This window comes from Phocoena phocoena, chromosome 5 (assembly GCF_963924675.1).
Source record: "Phocoena phocoena chromosome 5, mPhoPho1.1, whole genome shotgun sequence".
Lineage (NCBI taxonomy): Eukaryota > Metazoa > Chordata > Mammalia > Artiodactyla > Phocoenidae > Phocoena > Phocoena phocoena.
In genome coordinates this window covers 34,657,365-34,680,177 of record NC_089223.1, presented here as the reverse complement: position 1 = coordinate 34,680,177, position 22,813 = coordinate 34,657,365, and the positions used below count along the sequence as shown (strand labels likewise).

At 35.9% G+C, this 22,813-nt stretch overlaps 1 protein-coding gene across 1 annotated transcript in view; it reads left to right on the top strand.

Annotated features, from left to right (window-relative positions):
• Positions 1–22,813, top strand: part of TLL1 (tolloid like 1) — a 268,602-nt gene that overhangs the window by 184,295 nt on the left and 61,494 nt on the right. The window contains exons 10-12 of the mRNA XM_065877313.1: positions 16,806–16,908; positions 19,407–19,523; positions 20,714–20,859. Coding sequence (XP_065733385.1) covers positions 16,806–16,908; positions 19,407–19,523; positions 20,714–20,859 — 366 coding nt within the window. The remainder of the gene's footprint in view (positions 1–16,805; positions 16,909–19,406; positions 19,524–20,713; positions 20,860–22,813) is intronic.

Genomic DNA, 22,813 nt, shown 5'->3' with positions numbered 1-22,813 from the left:
TGTCCATTTCTTCCAGGTTGTCCATTTTATTAGCATACAGTTGCTTGTAGTAATCTTTCATGATCCTTTGTATTTCTGCAGTGTCAGTTTTTACTTCTCCTTTTTCATTTCTAATTTTATTGATTTGATTCTTCTCCTTTTTTTCTTCATAAGTCTGGCTAATGGTTTATGAATTTTGTTTCTCTTCTCAAAGAATCAGCTTTTAGTTATATTGATGTTTGCTATCATTTCCTTCATTTCTTTTTCATTTATTTCTTATTTGATCTTTATCATTTGTTTCCTTCTGCTAACTTTGGAGTTCTTTTGTTCTTCTTTCTCTAATTGCTTTAGGTATCAGGTTAGGTTGTTTATTTGAGGTATTTCTTGTTTCTTAAGGTAGAATTATGTTGCTCTAAACTTCCATTTGAGAACTGCTTTTGCTGCATCCCACAGGTTTTGGGTTGTCGTGTTTTCATTGTCATTTGTTTCTAGGTGTTTTTTTATTTCCTCTTTGATTTCTTCAGTGATCACTTCGTTATTAAATAGTGTATTGTTTAGCCTCCATGTATTTGTATTTTTTACAGATCTTTTCCTGTAATTGATATCTAGTCTCATACCGTTGTGGTCAGAAAAGATACTTGATACAATTGCAATTTTCTTAAATTTACCAAGGTTTGATTTGTGACCCAAGATATGATCTACCCTGGAGAATGTTCCATGAGCACTTGAGAAAAATGTGTATTCTGTTGTTCTTGGATGGAATGTCCTATAGATATCCATTAAGTCCATCTTGTTTAATATATCACTTAAAGCTTGTGTTTCCTTATTTATTTTCATTTTGGATGATGTGTCCATTGGTGAAAGTGGGGTGTTAAAGTCCCCTACTATGATTGTATTACTGTCGATTTCCCCTTTTATGGCTGTTAGTATTTGCCTTATGTATTGAGGTGCTCCTATATTGGGTGCATAAATATTTACCATTGTTATGTCTTCTTCTTGGATTGATCCCTTGATCATTATGTAATGTCCTTCTTTGTCTCTTTTAATAGTGTTTATCTTAAAGTCTACACTGACTGATATGAGAATTGCTACTCCAGCTTTCTTTTGATTTCCATTTGTATGGAATATCATTTTCCATCCCCTCACTTTCAGTCTGTATGTGTCCCTGGTCTGAAGTGGGTCTCTTGTAGATGGCATATATACGGGTCTATTTTTTGTATCCATTCAGCCAGTCTGTGTCCTTTGGTTGGAGCATTTAATCCATTTACATTTAAGGTAATTATCAATATGTATATTCCTATTACCATTTTCTTAATTACTTTGAGTTTATTATTGTAGGTCCTTTCCTTCTCTTTTGTTTCCCACTTAGAGAAGTTCTTTTCATATTTGTTGTAAAGCTGATTTGGTGGTGCTGAATTCTCTTAGCTTTTTCTTGTCTGTAAAGCTTTAATTTTTCCATCAAATCTGAATGAGGGGATTCCCTGTTGGTGCAGTGGTTAGGAATCCACCTGCCAATCCAGGGGACATGGGTCTGAGCCCTGGTCTGGGAATATCCCACATGCCATGGAGCAACTAAGCCCATGCACAGCAACTACTGAGCCTGCAGTCTAAAGCCTGTGATCCACAGCTACTGACACCTGCACACCTAGATCCCTTGCTGCACAGCAAGAGAAACCATTGCAATGAGTAGCCCCCGCTCACCACAACTAGAGAAATCCCAGGAGCAGCAACGAAGATCCAACACAGTGAAAAGTAAAAATAAATAAAAAATAAATAAATTTGTAAAACAAAAAGAAAAAAAACCTGAATGTGATCCTTGATGGGTAGAGTAATCTTGGTTATAGTTTTTTCTCCTTCATCACATTAAATATGTCCTGCTACTCCCTCTGGCTTGCAAAGTTTCTGCTGAATGACCAGCTGTTAACCTTATGGGTATTCCCTTATGTGTTATTTGTTGTTTTTCCCTTGCTGCTTTTAATTTTAGTTCTTTGTATTTAATTTTTGATAGTTTGATTAATATGTGTCTTGGTGTGTTTCTCCTTGGATTTATCCTGTATGGGACTCTCTGTGCTTCCTGGTTTTGATTAACCATTTCCTTTCCCATATTAGGGAAGTATTCAACTCTAATCTCTTCAAATATTTTCTCAGTCCCTTTCTTTTCCTCATCTTCTTCTGGGACCCCCATAATTCGAATGTTGTTGTGTTTAATATTGTCCCAGAGGTCTTTGAGACTGTCCTCAATTCTTTTCATTCTTTTTCTCTTTATTCTGCTCTGCAGTAGTTATTTCCACTATTTTACCTTCCAGGTCACTTATCCGTTCTTCTGGCTCAGTTATTCTGCTATTGATCCCTTCTAGAGAATTTTTTTCTACTTTTTTTTTTTTTGCAGTACACGGGCTCTCACTGTTGTGGCCTCTTCCATTGTGGAGCACGGGCTTTGGACGTGCAGACTCAGTGGCCATTGGTCACGGGTCCAGCCGCTCCACAGCATGTGGGATCTTCCCGGACCAGGGCATGAACCTGTGTCTCCTGCAGCGGCAGGTGGACTTTCAACCACTGCGCCACCAGGGAAGCCCCTAGAGAATTTTTAATTTCATTTATTCTGTTGCTCATCACTGTTTGTCTGCTCTTTGGTTCTTCTAAGTGCTTGTTAAACGTCTCTTGTATATTCTGCATCTTATTTCCAAGACTTTGGATCATCTTTACTATTATTATTCTGAATTGATTTTCAGGTAGACTGCCTATTTCCTCTTCATTTGTTAGATCTGGTGGGTTTTTGCCTTGCTCCTTCATCTGTTTGTTTCTCTGTCTTCTCATTTTGCTTAACTTACTGTGTTTCGGGTCTCCTTTTTGCAGGCTGCAGTTTCTTAGTTCCCTTTCTTTTTGGTGTCTGTCCCCAGTGGCTAAGATTTGTTCAGTTGGTTGTGTAGGCTTCCTGGTGGAGGAGACTAGAGCCTGTGTTCTGGTGGATGAGGCTGGATCTTTTCTTTCTGGTGGGCAGGTCCACCTCTGGTGGTGTTTTTTGGGGTGTCTGTGGCCTTATTTTGATTTTAGGTAGCCTCTGTGGCAATGTATGGTGTTTCGTTCCTGTTTTGCTAGCTTTTTGGCATAGGGTGTCCTGCACTGTACCTTGCTGGTTTTTGAGTGGAGCTGGTTCTTGGTGTTGAGATGGAGTTCTCTGGGAGATTTTTGCCATTTGATATTACATGGAGCTGGGAGGTTTCTTGTGGACCAGTATCCTGAACTTGATTCTCCCACCTCAGTAGCACAGCCCTGATGCCAGGCTGGAGCACCAAGAGCCTGTCCTCCACAAGGCTCAGAATAAAAGGGAGGAAACAAAGAAAGATAGATGAATATAAAATAAAATTTTAAAAGTTATTAAAGTAAAAAATAATTATTAAGAAATAAATTTTTATGTTATAAAAATAAAAAAGAACCGACAGAACCCTAGGACAAATGGTAAAAGCAAAGCTATATAGACAAAATCACAGGCAGAAGCATACACTCCCAAAAAGACAAAAAGGGGGAAAAATACATACATCATTCCTCCCAAAGTCCACCTCCTCAATTTGGGATTTTCCTTGTCTATTCAGGTATTCCACAGATGCAGGGCACATCAAGTTGACTGTGGAGATTTAATCCACTGCTCTTGAGGCTGCTGGGAGTGAGTTACCTTCCTCTTATTTGTTTGCAAAACTCCTGGGGTTCAGCTTTGGATGTGGACCCACCTCTGTGTGTAGGTCGCCTGAGGGCGTCTGTTCCTTCTCAGACAGGGCGGGGTTAACAGAGCAGCTCCTTCTGGTGTCTGGCTTACTCAGGCCAGGAGGAGGGAGGGGTATGGATACGGGCGATCCTGCAGCGGCAAAGGCCAGCATGACATTGCACCAGCCTCAGGTGTGCCGTGTGTTCTCCCAGAAAATTTGTCCCTGGATCACAGGACCCTGGCAGTGGCAGGCTGCAAAGGCTCCCAGCAGGGGAGATATGGAGAGTGACCTGTCCTTGCACACAGGTTTCTTGGTGGTGGCAGCAGCAGCCTTAGCATCTCATGCCTGTCTCTGTGGTCCGTGCTGATAGCCGTGGCTTGCACCCATCTCTGGAGCTCCTTTAAGTGGGGACCTTAATCCCCTCTCCTCACGCACCAGGAAACAAAGGCAAGAAAACGTCTCTTGCCTCTTCAGCAGCTCCAGACATTTTCCGGGACTGCCCCCCGGCTAGCTGTGGCACACTCGCCCCTTTCAGGCTGTGTTCACACAGTGGACCCCAGTCCTCTCCCTGGGATGCAACCTCCGAAGCCCAAGCCTCAGCTCCCAGCCCCCACCCGCCCTGGCGGGTGAGCAGACAAGCCTCTTGGGCTGGTGAGTTCTGGTCAGCGCTGATCCTCTGTGTGGGAATCTCTCCGCGTTGCCCTCCGCACCCGTGGCTGCACTCTCCTCCTTTGCTCCAAAGCTTCCCCCATCCGCCATCTGCAGTTTCTGCCTGCGAAGGGTCATCCTAGTGTGTTGAAACCTTTCCTCTTTCACAGCTCCCTCCCACTGGTGCAGGTCCCGTCCCTATTCTTTTGTCTCTGCTTTTTCTTTTTTCTTTTGCCCTACCCAGGTATGTAGGGAGTTTCTTGCCTTTTGGGAAGTCTGAGGTCTTCTGCCAGTGTTCAGTGGGTGTTCTGTAGGAGTTGTTCCACATGTAGAAGTATTTCTGATGTATTTGTCAGGAGGAAAGTGATCTCTGCGTCTTAACTCTTCTGCCATCTTGAAACTCTCTCCCCCAAGGCAAATTTTAAAATAATTAACAAAAGGGAGTGAATTGCATTGTAAGATAGTAGAAAAACATTATGAAGTTTCAGTAATTCAAATTCTGTGGTAATGTAAAATAAGCTTCTGGATTAATCTAAAAAAGTCAGAATTATGCCTTAGGGAGGAGTAGACGTCACATACTCATTTATAGAGATGATGTCTCAAATAAATTGGGGAAGGATTTTTTCAATAAAAAATAATGAAAATATTTTTGAAAAAATTAAACTTCTTTTTTATATATTTATTTATTTATTTATGGCTGTGTTGGGTCTTTGTTGCTGCACGTAGGCTTTCTTTAGTTCTTTGTTGTGGTGCCTGGGGTTCTCATTGTGGCAGCTTCTCTTCTTGCGGAGCACAGGCTCTAGGTTTATGGCTTTCAGTAGCTGCAGCTTCAGTAACTCTGGCTTATGGGCGCTAGTGCACAGGCTCAGTAGTTGTGGCACATGGGCTTAGTTGCTCTGCAGCATGTGGAACGTCCTGGACAAGGGCTCAAACCCATGTCCCCTGCATCGACAGGCAGATTCTTAACAATTGCACCACCAGGAAAGTCCCTAAACTTTTATTTTATGTTGCATATTTTTTCTAAAGACAGCATAAGTGATTTGTTTTTTATTTTGAAAAAGATGTCGGGTACATAAATTGAAAATAAGAAAATGTAATAAAATAATTTTTAGAGCTATTTACATAAACTAAATCTCTTTTATAAAAATGCAAATATACATATTAAAATTAAAATGAAGAATATTATAGCACAAATGGATAAGACAACATTGATATTATACATATATGAAGAGCTGTTATAAATTAATAAATAAAGATTTACAACATATTAGAAAATGACTGAAGAAGCAGAGTATTTATTGAAGTATCAGGGTAAATAGATATTTAATCAATGTATGAAATTGTTTACTCTCATTTTTTATCAAAGTGATGCTACAACGATGTGCTGTATTTCATTCATCAAATTGGCAAAGAAGGAATAGAATGATAATATCAAATGATGGTGAGAATACACAGCTCCTGGAAGTAAACATTGAGATAACATTTCTGAAGAACTCTGCTAATCTGTGTCACATTTTGCAAAACACTTTATCCTAGAAATTTATCCTACAGCTATTATCTGTTTATATGCAAAGATAGCTATTTTTAAAAATTGAAAACAAAATAAAATTTGAAAGCTGAAATAAAACACTGATTGATTTTTTTTAAGTACTAAATATTCTATTTTAAAAAATATACATAATAGCCAATGCAAAAGTGAAATGTTTATTTGATAATTTCCTTTTCAAATTATTTTTATTAAGAAGGAATAAAACATGGTATAAATGAGAAGACTGTCACTAAATTTCTCTCTCTGAAGAAAATCACATGAGTTATTATTTTAAAATATCATGGCACCCGTATTACAAACTATTTTTTTTTTAAGACTGTATTTCCTGGAACTAGAGACTATGTTTTCAAATTATTGGTAAGTTTAATAAGCAGGTTAAAAATCATAGGCATGAAAAGATCTAATTTTTAAATTACATATGTTAGAGACAAGATTATAGAAGAATATAAGCATTGTGTTGGTATATACCAACACAATGCTTATTTCTCCCGGTAGGTTTACAAATAGGTTTTGATTTCTTCTTCTTTTCCTTTTCTACAATAAAAGTATTTTATTTTATCCAGGAAAAAAATATTTTTTAAATAAGAGTGTTGTTGTGCAATAATGTGAATGTACTTAATGCCACAGAACTCTATATTTTAAATGGTTAAAATGTTAAATTTTATGTATATTTTACCACAGTTAAAAATAAGATTGCAAATAATAATAATCATAATAAGATTGTTAATGTACATGTATGTCTTCCTAGGACTGAGGCTCTGAAGGTAAAGGCAGTCCTGTTCAATCCCAGGCCGTCCTTGACATTACACAGCAAATGCTGGGAACAGCCCAGAATGTGCCTCTGGGAACGTAGCTGTACTGAGCTGACAGAAGCAAATAATATAGATTTTTTCATTCCTTAGAATTGATTGACCTTTCAACAAGGGCATATTGCTTATGTCTTGACTAGAGTTAATATTTTTTCTTTTCCTATATAGCCCATTTAAAAACTATTATTTGACCTCTTTCATTTTGCAAAACTTTCTTTTTACAAAATCTAATGATTTACACATATGGGGTCAATTTACAATATAATATTTATATTGCCAAAGGCCACTGCTTAAATTTAGCAATTACTACGTAGAAAAATCTTTGATTTTATTAAAATAAATGCATCTGCTGGTTTGTGAAAGAAATCTTTGCCATCAAGAATCTTACAAACATATAACAAGGACAAGGCCTAGTAATATAATAGGCAAACTGAAAAATAGCTGAAGAAAGCAAGACAGAACTTGTCATGGATTTGCAGATATAAGAGAGCTCAGACCTTGTTGCGAGATCCAGACATGACTGAAAAAAGGGCAGTATTTATTTCAAACTTTGAGAGATATGAAGAGTTTCTAGAAATAGGGAAGGGGAAAGTAGGATCCCAGGTAGAATTATGTATACCTTGAATAAAGGAATACTAAAATTGGGGTACTTTTTCAGGATGCAATAGCAAGAGTCTGGGATGAGTGGGATGAAGATTCTTTGTTTGAGATAGTGAAAGTGAGGCAGAAAAGGTAGGTTATCACATAGAATCTTTGATGCCCAGGCTTAGAAATTTATAAAGATGGATGTAAAGCCACCAATACCATGATGGGAACCCAACTTTACTGGGATTAAAATGATCATAGAGTGTAGGATGAATTGGAGAATAGTTCAACTAAAAAACAAAACTCATCTTGTGAAGCTCTTACATTAATTCAGAGAAGCATGGAGAGCACTGACAATGAAATAGAAGGAGGAGAACATTTTCAGGGGCATTGCAGAGTATCTATAGAAATTGGCAACTGATTAGATATAGGGATGGAGTAAGGATTAAGGAAAGGCAGGTATAAAAATTGTTCCTGTGAATAGTTGGTGACGACAAATAAAATTTTCAAAATCCAGATATTATCATATATACTTAAGCAGAAAAATTATTTTCATAGCCTAATCCAACTCCTGGTCTTCACCTGCCATATAATGTACCCCTGATGGAATTATGATCTGAGTCATACAACTAGTCTGTTGTAAGGCAGGGGCTTAAACCAAGGCCCCAAGTTCTCCTGCCCATTCTTCTTTAGACTTTAAATTAAGAATCCCTTATTTTGACATGTTCATTTTCCTGAGAAACTTTAATGTTTTTATGTCTCGCAGCAGAGTTGGATTAAGTAAATTGGATTAATATTTTTATTTATTTCATAACTGTTTAGGATTCATTTTTTTAATATCTTTATTGGAGCATAATTGTTTTACAACGGTGTGTTAGTTTCTGCTTTATAACAAAGTGAATCAGTTATACATATACATATGTTCCCATATCTCTTCCCTCTTGCAACTCCCTCCCTCCCACCATCCCTATCCCAGCCCTCTAGGTGGTCACAAACCACCTAGCTGATCTCCCTGTGCTACGCGGCTGCTTACCACTAGCTATCTATTTTACGTTTGGTAGTGTATATAAGTCCATGCCACTCTCTCACTTTGTCATAGCTTAACCTTCCCCCTCCCCATATCGTCAAGTCTATGCTCTAGTAGGTCTGTGTCTTTATTCCCATCTTACCCCTAGGCTCTTCATGACCTATTTTTTTCTTAGATTCCATATATATGTGTTAGCATATGGTATTTGTTTTTCTCTTTCTGACTTACTTCACTCTGTATGACACACTCTAGGTCCATCCACCTCACTACAAATATCTCAATTTCATTTCTTTTTATGGCTGAGTAATATCCCGTTGTATATATGTGCCACATCTTCTTTATCCACTCATCCAATGCTGGACACTTAGGTTGCTTCCATGTCCTGGCTATTGTAAATAGAGCTGCAATGAATATTTTTGTACATGACTCTTTTTGAATTATGGTTTTCTCAGGGTATATGCCCAGTAGTGGGATTGCTGGGTTGTATGGTAGTTCTATTTGTAGTTTTTTTAAGGAACCTCCATACTATTCTCCACAGTGGATGTATCAATTTACATTCCCACCAACAGTGCAAGAGTTTTCCCTTTTCTCCACAACCTCTCCAGCATTTATTGTTTGCAGATTTTCTGAGTATGCCCATTCAGACCAGAGTGAGGTGATACCACAATGTACTTTTGATTTCATTTCTCTAATGATTACTGATGTTGAGAATTCTTTCATGTGCTTGTTGGCAATCTGTATATCTTCTTTGGAGAAATGTCTATTTAGGTCTTATGCCCATTTTTGGTTTGGGTTGTTTGGTTTTTCTTTTATTGAGCTGCATGATCTGCTTGTAATACTGGAGATTTATTCTTTGTCAGTTGCTTCATTTGCAAATATTTCCCCTCATTCGGAGGGTTGTCTTTTGGTCTTGTTTATGATTTCCTTTGCTGTGCAAAAGCTTTGAAGTTTCATTAGGTCCCATTTGTTTATTTTTGTTTTTATTTCCATTACTCTAGGAGGTGAGTCAAAAAGGATCTTGCTGTGATTTATGTCATAGAGTGTTCTGCCTATATTTTCCTCTAAGAGTTTGATAGTGTCTAGCCTTACATTTAGGTCTTTAATCCATTTAGAGTTTATTTTTGTGTATGGTGTTAGGGAGTGTTCTAATTTCATACTTTTACATGTACCTGTCCAGTTTTCACAGCACCACTTATTGAATAGGCTGTCTTTTCTCCACTGTATATTCTTGCCTCCTTTATCAAAGATAAGGTGACCATATGCGTGTGGGTTTACCTCTGGGCTTTCAATCCTGTTCCATTGATCTATCTTTCTGTTTTTGTGCCAGTACCATACTCTCCTGATTACTGTAGCTTTGTAGTATAGTCTGAAGTCAGGGAGCCTGATTCCTCCAGCTCCATTTTTCATTCTCAAGATTTCTTCGGCTGTTCAGAGTCTTTTGTGTTTCCATACAAATTGTTAAATTTTTTGTTCTAGTTCGGTGAAAAATGCCAGTGGTAGTTTGATAGAGATTGCATTGAATCTGTAGATTGCTTTGGGTAGCAGACTCATTTTCACAATATTTATTCTTCCAATCCAAGAACATGCTATCTCTCTCCATCTATTTGTATCATCTTTAATTTATTTCATCAGTGTCTTATAATTTTCTGCATACAGGTCTTTTGTCTCCTTAGGTAGGTTTATTCCTAGATATTTTTTTCTTTCTGTTGCAATGGTAAATGGGAGTGTTTTCTTAATTTCACTTTCAGATTTTTCATCATTAGTGTATAGGAATGCAAGAGACATCTGTGCATTAATTTTGTATCCTGCTACTTTACCAAATTCATTGATTAGCTCTAGTAGTTTTCTGGTAGCATCTTTAGGATTTTCTAGGTATAGTACCATGATATCTGCAAACAGTGACAGCTTTACTTCTTCTCTTCTGATTTTTATACCTTTTATTTCTTTTTCTTCTCTGATTGCTATGGCTAAAACTTCCAAAACTATGTTGAATAATAGTGGTGACAGTGGGCAACCTTGTCTTGTTCCTGATCGTAGTGGAAATGTTTTCAGTTTTTCACCATTGAGGGCGATGTTGGCTGTGGGTTTGTCATATATGGCCTTTATTGTGTTGAGGAAAGTTCCCTCTATGCCTACTTTCTGCAGGGTTTTTATCAGAAATGGGAGCTGAATTTCGTCGAAAGCTTTCTCTGCATCTATTGAGATGATCATATGATTTTTCTCCTTCAATTTGTTAATATGGTGTATCACATTGATTGATTTGCATATACTGAAGAATTCTTGCATTCTTGGAATAAACCCCACTTGATCATGGTGTATGATCCTTATAATGTGCTGTTGGATTCTGTTTGCTAATATTTTGTTGAGCATTTTTGCATCTATGTTCATCAGTGATATTGACCTGTAGTTTTTTTTCTTTGGCATCTTTATCTTTTGGTATCAGGGTGATGGTGGCCTCAAAGAATGGGTTTCATAGTGTTCCTCCTGCTGCTATATTTGGAAGAGTTTGAGCAGGATAGGTGTTAGCTCTTCTCTAAATATTTGATAGAATTTGCCTGTGAAGCCATCCGGTCCTGGGCTTTTGTTTTTTGGAAGATGTTTAATCAGAGTTTCAATTTCAGTGCTTGTGATTGGTCTGTTCATATTTTCTATTTCTTCCTGATTCAGTCTCGGCAGGTGGTGCATTTCTAAGAATTTGTCCATTTCTTCCAGATTGTTCTTTTTATTGGCATAGAGTTGCTTGTAGTAATCTCTCATGATCCTTTGTATTTCGGCAGTGTCAGTTCTTACTTCTCCTTTTTCATCACTAATTGTATTGATTTGAGTCTTCTCCCTTTTTTTCTTGATGAGTCTGACTAATGGTTTATCAATTTGGTTTATCTTCTCAAAGAACCAGCTTTTAGTTTTATTGATCTTTGCTATCGTTTCCTTCATTTTTCTTTCATTTATTTCTGATCTGATGTGTATGATTTCTTTCCTTCTGTTAACTTTGGGGTTCTTTTGTTCTTGTTTCTCTAATTGCTTTAGGTGCAAGGTTAGGTTGTTTATTCAAGATGTTTCCTTTTTTTAAGGTAGGATTGTATTGCTATAAACTTCCCTCTTAGAACTGCTTTCACTGTATCCTTTAGGTTTTGGGTCATCGTGTCTCCATTGTCATTTGTTTCTAGGTGTTTTTTGATTTCCCCTGTGGTTTCTTCAGTGATCACTTGGTTATTAAGAAGTGTATTGTTTAGCCACCATGTGTTTGTAGTTTTTACAGATCTTTTTCTGTAATTGATATCTAGTCTCATACCGTTGTGGTCAGAAAAGATACTTGATATAAGTTCAATTTTCTTAAGTTTAACAAGGCTTGATTTGTGACCCAAGATATGATCTGTACAGGAGACTGTGTCATGACCACTTGAGAAAAATGTGTATTCTGCTGTTTTTGGATAGAATGTCCTATAAATATCCATTAAGTCCATCTTGTTTAATGTATCATTTAAAGCTTGTGTTTCCTTATTTATTTTCATTTTGGATGATCTGTCCATTGGTGAAAGTGGAGTGTTAAAGTCCCATACTATGAATGTGTTACTGTCGATTTCCCCTTTTATGACTGTTAGTATTTGCCTTATGTATTGAGGTGCTCCTATATTGGGTGCATAAATATTTACAATTGTTATATCTTCTTGGATCAATCCCTTGATCATTATGTAGTGTACTTCTTTGTCTCCTGTAATAGTCTTTATTTTAAAGTCTATTTTGTCTGATATGAGAATTGCTACTCCAGCTTTCTTTTTCTTTTTTTTTTTTTTTTTTTTTGCCGTATGTGTGCCTCTCACTGTTGTGGCCTCTCCAGTTGCGGAGCACAGGATCCGGACATGCAGGTTCAACAGCCATGGCTCACGGGCCCAGTCACTCCATGGCATATGGTATCTTCCCGGACTGGGGCACGAACCCATGTCCCCTGCATCGGCAGGCAAACTCTCAACAACTGCGCCACCAGGGAAGCCCCCAGTTTTCTTTTGATTTACATTTGCATGGCATATCTTTTTCCATCCCCTCACTTTCACTCTGTATATGTCCCTAGGTCTGAAGTGGGTCTCTTTAGACAGCATATATACGGATCTTTTTTTATCCATTCAGCCAGTCTGTGTCTTTTGGTGGGAGCATTTAATCCATTTACATTTAAGGTAATTATCAATATGTATATTCCTATTACCATTTTCTTAATTATTTTGGGTTTGTTATTGTAGGTCTTTTCCTTCTCTTGTGTTTCCTGCCTAGAGAAGTTCCTTTAGCATTTGTTGTAACATTGGTTTGGTGGTGCTGAACTCTCTCGGCTTTTGCTTGTCTGTGAAGATTTTAATTTCTCCATCAAATCTGAATGAGATCCTTACTGGGTAGAGTAATCTTGGTTGAAGGTTTTTCTCCCTCATCACTTTAAATATGTCCTGCCATTCCCTTCTGGCTTGCAGAGTTTCTGCTGAAAGATCAGCTGTTAACCTTATGGGGATTCCCTTGTGTGTTATTTGCGTTTTTTCCCTTGCTGCTTTTAATATGTTTTCTTTGTATTTAGTTTTTGGTAGTTCGATTAATATGTGTTGTGACGTGCCAGCATTCTGTGATTGTTCTATAGGAACAGTTCCACGTGTAGATGTATTTCTGATGTATCTGTGGGGAGGAAGGTGATTTCCGCGTCTTACTCTTACGCCATCTTCCTCAACTCCTGTTCAGGATTTATATTGCAAGGGATGCTCAAATATGTACCATGAAAATAATAATACATGAGAATCTTAACAATGTATTTAGATTACTTTAGTGTTTTTCTACACATTATCCAATTAAATCTCTCTGATTTAATTCTGCTGAGATCAGCCTGATATGATGATCTCTATTTTATAGCAAGAACATTCATTCAAACTCAGAAAGTTTAAGTAAACTAGCAAATTGAGAAGCTAAAACTTGAACCTACACTTTTTCACTCACAGTCACAAACAACTCCTAGTTGTGAAAATAAATGCAAATTTTCCCTTTAGTATGGTATATTTCAGCACTGAACAAACCCTTAATTATCAATTATTCTTGGATTTGGCAAATCTTTCTGGAGACAATATACAGTAAATATTTTTGGCTCTGCCAGGTATGCAGTTTGTTCAAGTACCCAGTGCTACCATTGTATTGCAGAAGCAGTCATAGACAATATGTAAACGAATGTGTATAACAAAACTTTCTTTACAAAAACTGGCTACAGGCTGGATTTGGCCCATGGGGTATAGTTTACTGGTCCCTGATTTTGCCCCTAGTCTTATTTCTGAGAAGAAAACAGCTGTCTGCCTAGAGAGTTTATCAGACTTGTCCAAGCTGCTTCTGGATGGAGCCCTGAAATCTATTTTATTTTACTGCTTTTAATTCTAATATCTCTTTCTAAAAACTATTTAATAATATCAGTCTAATTGACAAGATTTCTACCTTCCCCATCCCCAACACTATAAGGTATAAATATTATTCTAATTGGTCTTTTTATGGTGTTCATGGAATTAGTTTAGGTAGATAGTAATGTCTTAATCGTGCTGACAAAAGTTCACTGCTTATATCATTCTCTGGAGACTTCAGACATCTAGTCCCTTGACTGTTGATCTGCTTTTCTTCAAGATTGTTCGCTCTGTAAGATTGTAAAACAAAGTCTTTAGTAAGCAAACTCCACAGCAATTGAATCCATTTAATTTGCAGAATAACAACTAAGACCCCGAACAGATCACAGGAAATCTTAGAATTGTTCCTTGTATCTCCCTCAATCCCATGTTCCAGAGGAACTATGATTAATTTTAAATTGAGAAATGGTAAACTGATACTTAACATAAGAAATAAAACATCTATATAATTGTGCTAGGTAGTTTTTATTTCATCATTCTTTGAAAAAAAGATGCAATGTATTAATATAAAATAGCATAATATAAAACAATCAAATATTTTTCAAGTGTTTTTGATTTGTAATTCAATTATGGATTCTGCTAGCAACCTTATTCAAAGGCCAACGTTTTACTTCTACATCAGAGCCCTAAGATTTGATTTTCGAAAACCTATCTTTATTACATTTTCTGCTTCTAAAGGACGCTATGTTTTACATTAAAGTAGGCCAGTTTTGTTCCTTCACAGTGCTTGGAGTTTAAAATAGAAGATTAAAAACAAGATAGGAAACTTTTCTGTTTAGAGTTACCCCCCTTCCAACTGTGTGTGTGTGTGTGTGTGTGTGTGTGTGTGTGCACGCGCGCACGTGCATGCACGTATGTGTGTGTGTTCCGGACTTCAAATATTAACTATTTGTTAGCAATCCAACCACATCATTTCAATTTTGAATAAATTTTGATGACACACATCCCTCCAATTTAGCTGATTTTTTCCTCATCAAGAAGGAAGTTGAAACTCTTTGCATACCATTATACAACTCCTTTATACCCCAGAAGGAAGCCACAAATGAGCCTTGAGGTCTACTGTTTGTGTCTGTATTCTAGTTTTGCCCTCTCTGCTATAATAAATTAGTTCTTATATGATCATACAGAGTTGAAACCCTGGTGGTTGCTACAGGGAGAATACAAGTGGAGAATGAAACTTAATATCAGACAGTGGTAGTATTCCCCATTTGTAGCAGACTTAAAGTAAATATAAAGTTAAGGGGGAAAACCAGAAATTATTTCCTAATTATGTCCTAAGAATAACCTAATGTTGAATTGGTATTCAGACATGGAAGAGCAAACATATTGGTAACTACAGAAAAATAGTTTAGAAACTATGCATTTTGATAATCAAGTATGGAGGGTTATTGAAAAAGAAAGGGAAAAAAAGGATTAGTTCTTTGTCCTTTGATATTTTGGAAATTCTTGTAAAAGGATTTTTAGAATATTTAGAATGATAAAATCAGATGAAGGAAAAAAAACCAAAGGAAAAAGAAAAAAAACTATAAATAAGGTAGAAAGAAATAAATGAAGTTTTATTAAACTGAAGCAAATTATGCCACACCTACTGCATTACAGTTAAACAACATCTTGTCTCTATTTTCACATCCTTGATAGATTTCACCCTTTTGTAATCAAGAAAGTACATGTTTAAAGAAACTGGTAAATGTTGAATTTAACGGTGAAATGTTAACACCATTTTAAGGTACAACTGACTTTCATTATAGTTAGATAATTTCTATCTCTGTGAAATTGTTATTTATATGGGCAATTAAAACCAACTTTCGCATACAATTTCATCAATGATCATCATGGTGCTGAGATATAAGATGCCATGAGAAATATTTATTGTTATTCTGTATCTTCATCCTAGGAAGAAGTAAGCTAGTTGAGTGAGGATTGATTTGCCATAACTAGTACTTACCTTTCTGTTAAATACTTTGCTCAAGAAAGGGGAAAAGTATATGTTTTCTAACACAAAAAAGGTAGTACTTTTAGGGAATATGAATTCAAAATTATGCTTTTTCTTTTCTTTTTTTTCATTCCTCGAGAGTCTTCTTACATTCGAATTTTTATACTGACACAAAAATTCTGTAAATACTGTTACAACCTACAGTTTTATATTAGAAATATGTCAAATATTCATAATTTGTTGCTTTTGGACAAAGTCCATTTCAATTTCTAGATTAAAGAACAGGTTCATTGTACACCTTAAGCATCTTATATGTTTTAAGCAGAATAGAGTTAGAATGAGTTTTTGAATATAAAAAAGTATTTTCCAAGTGAATTTTACCTCAGCAGATATATGCATTTTTATGTTAGTTTGACTCTAGTTTTTGATGTAATCAACTAAAAAAAAAGTTAATTATATGAAAAGTAAAGTCTTTTTATAAATCAGTAAGAAAACTGTCTTTTCTAAAGTTGCTCTTGAATTATCTTAAAAGGCAGCATCATTTCAAAACAAAGTACAGAATAAAGGGTCATGTATAAGATCTTCTAACTTAAAAGGTCTTCGAATACATATTCTTGGATCTGCAGAAACAAAGTGACATCTGTCTTTGATTATAGTTACATGGACAAATTTGAATTCTAGAGCTGTATTTAAAACATTTCAACATACACAATGATATTATGTTCCTGGAATATGGCACATGGTGGTTATTTTTAATGTAATTATAGATGTCTGAAATAAATTATTAAAAAGAAGACACTCATAGTAAAATCAGAAGTTCTCATGGTTTGTCATGTTTATCTAAGAAAATTCAAAATAAACTATTCGAATAAAGATTTCTGTTTGTTTCACAATTGTTCAAATTAACTTTACAGAAACTTTGGTTTAATTGCTGAAATGTTTAGTTTCTTTATTGACATTGTGCTTCTAAATTGTTAGACATTAAAGTGAATGAGAAAATGGGTGTTTTTTTGAGGTGTTTATTTTAAAAATATTAGAGGGATACTAATACAGGAAAAAAATTTGCTATGAATCTCTTTTCACAGTAGTCCTGGGTTCCTAGCCATGTGAAGTTACAATCATTTTTAATCTGTGTATTCTTTTGTTACATTTTGAAGATTGTCTTAAACTTTACTACGATGGACCTATACAAAAGTAGTTTGTGCTGGTATGATTACATTGAAGTAAGAGATGGGTACTGGAGGAAATCACCTCTCCTTGGTAAGAGATTTTTTTTGCCTCTTATGTGGCTATGCATGTAGTCTGTCTTGTCCAGAGACAATTCTTTCAAGAGTTATCTTAGGGTTTAAAATGTATGAGACCAACATTTTAATTTTTCTTATACTTTTTTCAATCACAGCAAAAATACTCACAGACAGATACATAAATAGACAATTAATTGATTTAAACCAGTTTCAATTATGAGGTGGTATTTGGACCTGAACATAATGATTTAGAATAGCTTATAGTGAATAATCATCACATATTCTGTATTTTTAATTTTAAAATCAGAGTTTTAATGAGTAAACCAGATAAATTGTGTATTTGTGTGTGTATGTTGTTTTGCTTTGTTTGCTAAGGCAGTAGAGCATGAGCTGTTAGGTATACATTTGGTTACTGGCTTCCTGCACCAAGGATATTGGTTCCTATTGTAGAGGTCACAGTTTTGCTACTCAGGTTTTTGTGGCTGAGAAGGTGCATCTGTAGTTTGTGTCATAAATTGTAGCTCACATTTGGTGCTCATGAAAATATGCTACCAACATTTAACCACAGACCACATCACTAACTTACATTAGGCACTTTCTGTTGCCCTCTGTTTTACTTAAAGGCGAGAGCTGCTGTGAGCATGTGAGCATCTACTCTACTGACTTCTTTTTGAGATTTTACTTCTATTTTTAGAAGTAGCTTTACTCAGCTGTGTTTATTTGCCTACATATCTTTTCTTCTTAACATCTAAAACCTGCTGAGTGGACACTGTTTTATTAAAAGTGACAGCAGCCTTAGTAAGTCCAAGAGATCTGTAGAAATGCTTAAAAATAAGGAAAAATTAAGATTTGAGCTAATTTGATAAGTCAGGATGAGGAAAACATTGTATTGAACATTTAGTTTCTTAGGTTAGATGAAGCAATTTGTAATATATGTATTTGTGTTCCAAAGAAAACATTTCATTAAACTCATATTGAAAAACCAATTCTAAAACTGAAATATTGAGAACACTTTTTAGAGCACCATCAGCATTACACACTGCAGGGTATAATGGCCTAACAGACTGGCTTAGTCTGACTACAATGCTCATGTAGAAAGCTTTCCCCACTATTTCCTCTGAGACCTTGTTCCTCAGAGTGTAGCTGTCACACTGGCAGCATCAGAATCACTTAGAAGGTTAGAAGTGTGGAAATGCAGGTCCCACTCCGTACCTTCTGAACCAGAGACTGCATTTTGACAGACTCCCTGGCAATTCATATGCACATTATAGCTTTTTCTCTTTTAGTCAGGTTACTTTCTTCTAGTTTCCTTTTTTAAAGAATTGAAGTATAGTTGATTTACAGTGTTGTGTTAGTTTCAGGTGTACAGCAAAGTGGTTCAGATATAGATATATATTATTTTTTCAGATTATATTCCATTACAGGTTATTACAAGGTTTTGAATATGGTTTCCTGTGCTTTACAGTAAATCCTTTTTGTTTATCTATTTTATACATAGTAGTTTGTATCTGTTAATCTCATACTCCTAATTATCCCTCTCCCTCTCCCTTTCCCACACATTACAGTTTAAGGGACATTGCTCTCTTTTACATACCCCTAATTAACTTTGCCATTTAGGGAGACATTTTTTCACCTGCTATCTGTTAGTATGAATGTGTTTTAAGTTGACTGACATTTTTCATATACTAAAACTATGTATGACATCATTACCAAGGGCACACAAAAATGGATGACAATATATTATTCTTTGTGGGATTATTTCATGTGCATTGTCATATTTAACTTTCTGTCATCATAAAATCTTAGAGCACAGTAGCAGATATACAGTAAGCAACGAATATTTGTGGAAGGTTGAAGGAGGGAAGAAGGAATGACAGGCAATAATATATTTGCTCAGTATTATACTTGCCTGTGGATAAACAATCAGAAAAAGATTAGAACTCATTATTAAGTCTTCTGATACTGTTTGCCATTCTGCCTACTACACTACATACTACAGCTTTATAGATGAGATGTATGTAGTAACATAAGATCCTTGGGCAGTCTGTGGGTTTCCCTGACAAGTCGCCATTGAACATGGCTAAACAAAGAACTATACTTTGAGCTGTCACGTCCCTACTAATGACCAAACTGAACATTTGAAGCAGTTTTTCAGGATCACTTGTACTTTTTTCTGTTTTCTGTAGAATAATATTCCCCACCTTGATATATCGTGTGTCATTTTACAAATAGGACATGTTTTGAGCTAGCTGTTTCTTAATTCTACAGATAATGATACTGACATCAGTCAGTTAATCTGAGAGTGATATGTTCCAATATTCTATAAATAAATATAAAGAGATTTATTTATCCACCTTTATTAAGTAAATATTAAAGAATAATTATGGCTCTAGTTCCTAGGGGTAGATACAGGAACCAAATCAGGTTTTATGTATGCAATTTGTAGCTAGTATGAAAAGCAATTAGAATATAAAGTCATATTTAGGAGTCTCTTTATTCTTTTATTTCTTTTAGGTAGATTCTGTGGGGACAAATTGCCTGAAGTTCTTACCTCTACAGAAAGCAGAATGTGGATTGAGTTTCGTAGCAGCAGTAATTGGGTGGGAAAGGGCTTTGCAGCTATCTATGAAGGCAAGTCACATTGAGTTTAGAGATGGCTTCTTCTTAGACCTCTAAAGAGAAATATCCTTTCTCTCAATTAAATTAGAATGATATTGTAACTGTATTTCAATTACAAAATTTTCTAAACCTGTATTATAATGTTCATTATGATGATTTTAATAAAAATACTCGGTAAATTTAAACTGCAGAAACAACCTGCTTTCTGGTACCAGTAATGTGGTAACATGTAAATGTACTCATCAGGGATGTGTGGGGGAAAAAAATACTCATTATAGAGATGTGTGGAAAACAACAGCAACAACAAACGGCAAAAGAGTTCTTAAACTTCGGTTGTTATTTCATGACAACATTAAAATGTTATGAAGAAATTACCACTTCTCTTTGTGCTGAGTTTGTATGTGTTTGATGCCTGTACCGCAGAAATGCCTTGATAAAGGAAACTACACAGAAAGTAATTGCACACAGTTCTGGAGCTTGCTTTGTCTAAACGAGAGTGTCAGCATTCAAGAAGAATTTACTAGAGGCTTTGTTCTATATGTATCTAAAACAGTAAACTGGCATTGTGCTTCCTGGCTTTAAAAACCTTCTTGCCAGATCGTGGGTAGAGAAGACCCTTCTTGCTCCTGCCTCTGCCAGCGCAGAAGTTTAGGTTATTTAGAAGACAGAAGATTTCTGCTTCTCTTAGACTTTTAAGAGGATGGAAGCATTTGTTTTAGAGATTAACTGTGTGGTTGTGAAGAGTATGGTTTGGATGGAGCCACAGATGTTGAGCACGAGGGCCGCTCACAGCCAGAGGCCCAGAGAGTTTTGTGGAGCTTCTCTCCTGATCAGCTTCTCCACTGAGGTAAAAGACCTAAAGAAGCAGTTCAGAGAGTCAGAGAAAACTCACATAGAATAAATTACAAAATCTCAAAAGGTTTTTAAAGTTTTTCTTTTAAATGCTTGTTTTTGTAAAAATGTGAATTAACAGTGATAAAAAATCATATATTCTTCTGCTGACTGTTATCTAATATTTATAGTTAAGTGGCTAGGTTTTTTTTTTAACCAACTAAATATTTACGACCAGCCAACCTTGATTTTTATAACCTGGTTTTTATGTACTCAGCTCCAGGCACCAAACTAAAATGTTATCTTAGAAGCAAATGAAAATGAAATATCATGTCTAGATTTATTTATTTGTTTATTTTTGCTTTCCTCAGCTATCTGTGGAGGTGAGATACGTAAAAATGAAGGACAGATTCAGTCTCCTAATTACCCCGATGACTACAGGCCGATGAAAGAATGTGTATGGAAAATAGCAGTGTCAGAAGACTGCTATGTCGGGCTGACCTTTCAGGCCTTTGAGGTAAAGTCCTTCAGGCAGCCTTTGTGGGGCACATCCTCCATAAATGACAGTGCATTTAAGGGATCCTCATTAAAAAAGCAAAGAACTAGAGAATCAGCTTTTTCATCAACAAAGAAGCAAAGGATTGCCTATAAAATGCAACATCAAGAGCGAAAGAGGTTTTTTTTTTTCTTCTTTCCTCTTACTGCAGACATTTTCAAGAAGATTAAAGTGAGTTTACATTATCTGTGCTTTTTGAATTAGAATGTTTGAAGTACTGTCAATAGTTTCTTTTGACAAATGACCAGGCTTGTTTCACAAGAATGCTTGAAGAGTCCATTAAATAAAAAACTTTTATTTCTCTTCTAAACCAAGAGGTTAAAGGTAGATCATCTTTTTTGTTGTTGTTACAGTGTAAATCCATTTTTCACCTTTTTATCATTATGCAGAAAATTATTTATATAAAAAAACAGGGATTTAAATATTCTTAGGAGCTTTTGACTTCATCAAAAATATTTATTGGGGAAGAGATCAGCACCAACATTGCATTATTAGATGAGGGCAGAATAAACCAAAGGCCAGTCAGAGTCCTGGAGCAAAGTCTGCAACTAAAACTACTGCACTAGCTAATGGGTCATTTTTGTGTAGTGGGGAGAACTGAGTGAGGAATTAGAAGCTAAGGGATATGGGAATTGTCAAGAACTCCTGAGCATGTTTAAATTACAGAATCAGGCTAGAAATTGAGAGCCCAAGGTGGAGTAGGAAGGAATGATGAGGTGCTGGCAGTAGGTCCAAGAAAGAGTTAGAGATCCAGATGCCATTACTGGAGATTATTTCTTTACTGAAATTAGAAGGCCTACTTACTGTCCAAGTGATCAGAAGGCCGGTGTAGAGAACCCCATTCATTGCCAGGATGTGCTTGCCACTGAGTGTGGTGACTGTGTGGTGTCCCAGTCCCCATAGCAGGAGCCCCAGGGGAATCCAGGTGTTACTCAAAAGCCCAGAGAAACTCATACCCCCACCTGTAAACTGTGTAACATATTTTTTGGTATTGTCTCTACCCCTTTGCATGTACCTTCTAATTTTCGAGACATATTTCTTTTTAATCATGAAAAATCTCTCTTTTATGCTGTGATCATGATGTTTATGTCCCTGACCCCTTTGCATTTTTGGAAACCTCGGTTCTGAGATTATCTGATTCACATTTATTTTTAAATTTTATTGGATTGCAAACATTATTCAAATAGAACACTTTATTGTAAAGAGTAAACTAAAATTGGGTAGGACTCACTTTTTAGACCAAAACAACTGGTTCATTGAAAAATTATCTAATGAACACATTACATGTGTTAATATTTTGTGCTATTGCAAAAATTAAGTGATGAACTGCCTTTCAATATATAATTCAATGTTTTATAGAATTCTATTATAGTAGTGATGTCAGCAAATACATTCATTCCATGCATCTAAAAACTGAGATGCAGAAATTGCTGGCTTAGCTGGTTTGCAGGTTTTTTTTGGTTTTCTGGGGTTTTTTTGTTTGTTTCGATATATCAATATAGTAAGAGTGATATTCTTCAAAAATAGGATAATGTAAGGACAAATAAGAAAGATTTACACCTCAGGCACTTAAAACTATGCCTGACACAGAGTAGTCATTTAATAAATACTTGTTGATTAAGTGACTGAATAAGTTATTGCTAAGCTTTGGAAATGAGGTAGAGTCATGTCACAGTTTGGCTGATAGTACATTTTATTTATTATCTCTGGTTTCCTGTCCTTTCTTCATTTTGCTTTATTTCCTTATGTTTTTCCTCCTTTATTTATATGCTGGACATATTTGAATGTCTAGTAGGCCTCTCATCTTTAACTGACTAACATCAAGCCTTTGATTGTCTTGTTTTACTCACACTAACCCACTCACCTTCAGTCTTCCCTATTTCAGTATTTAGTATTTCAGTATGTCACTATTTAC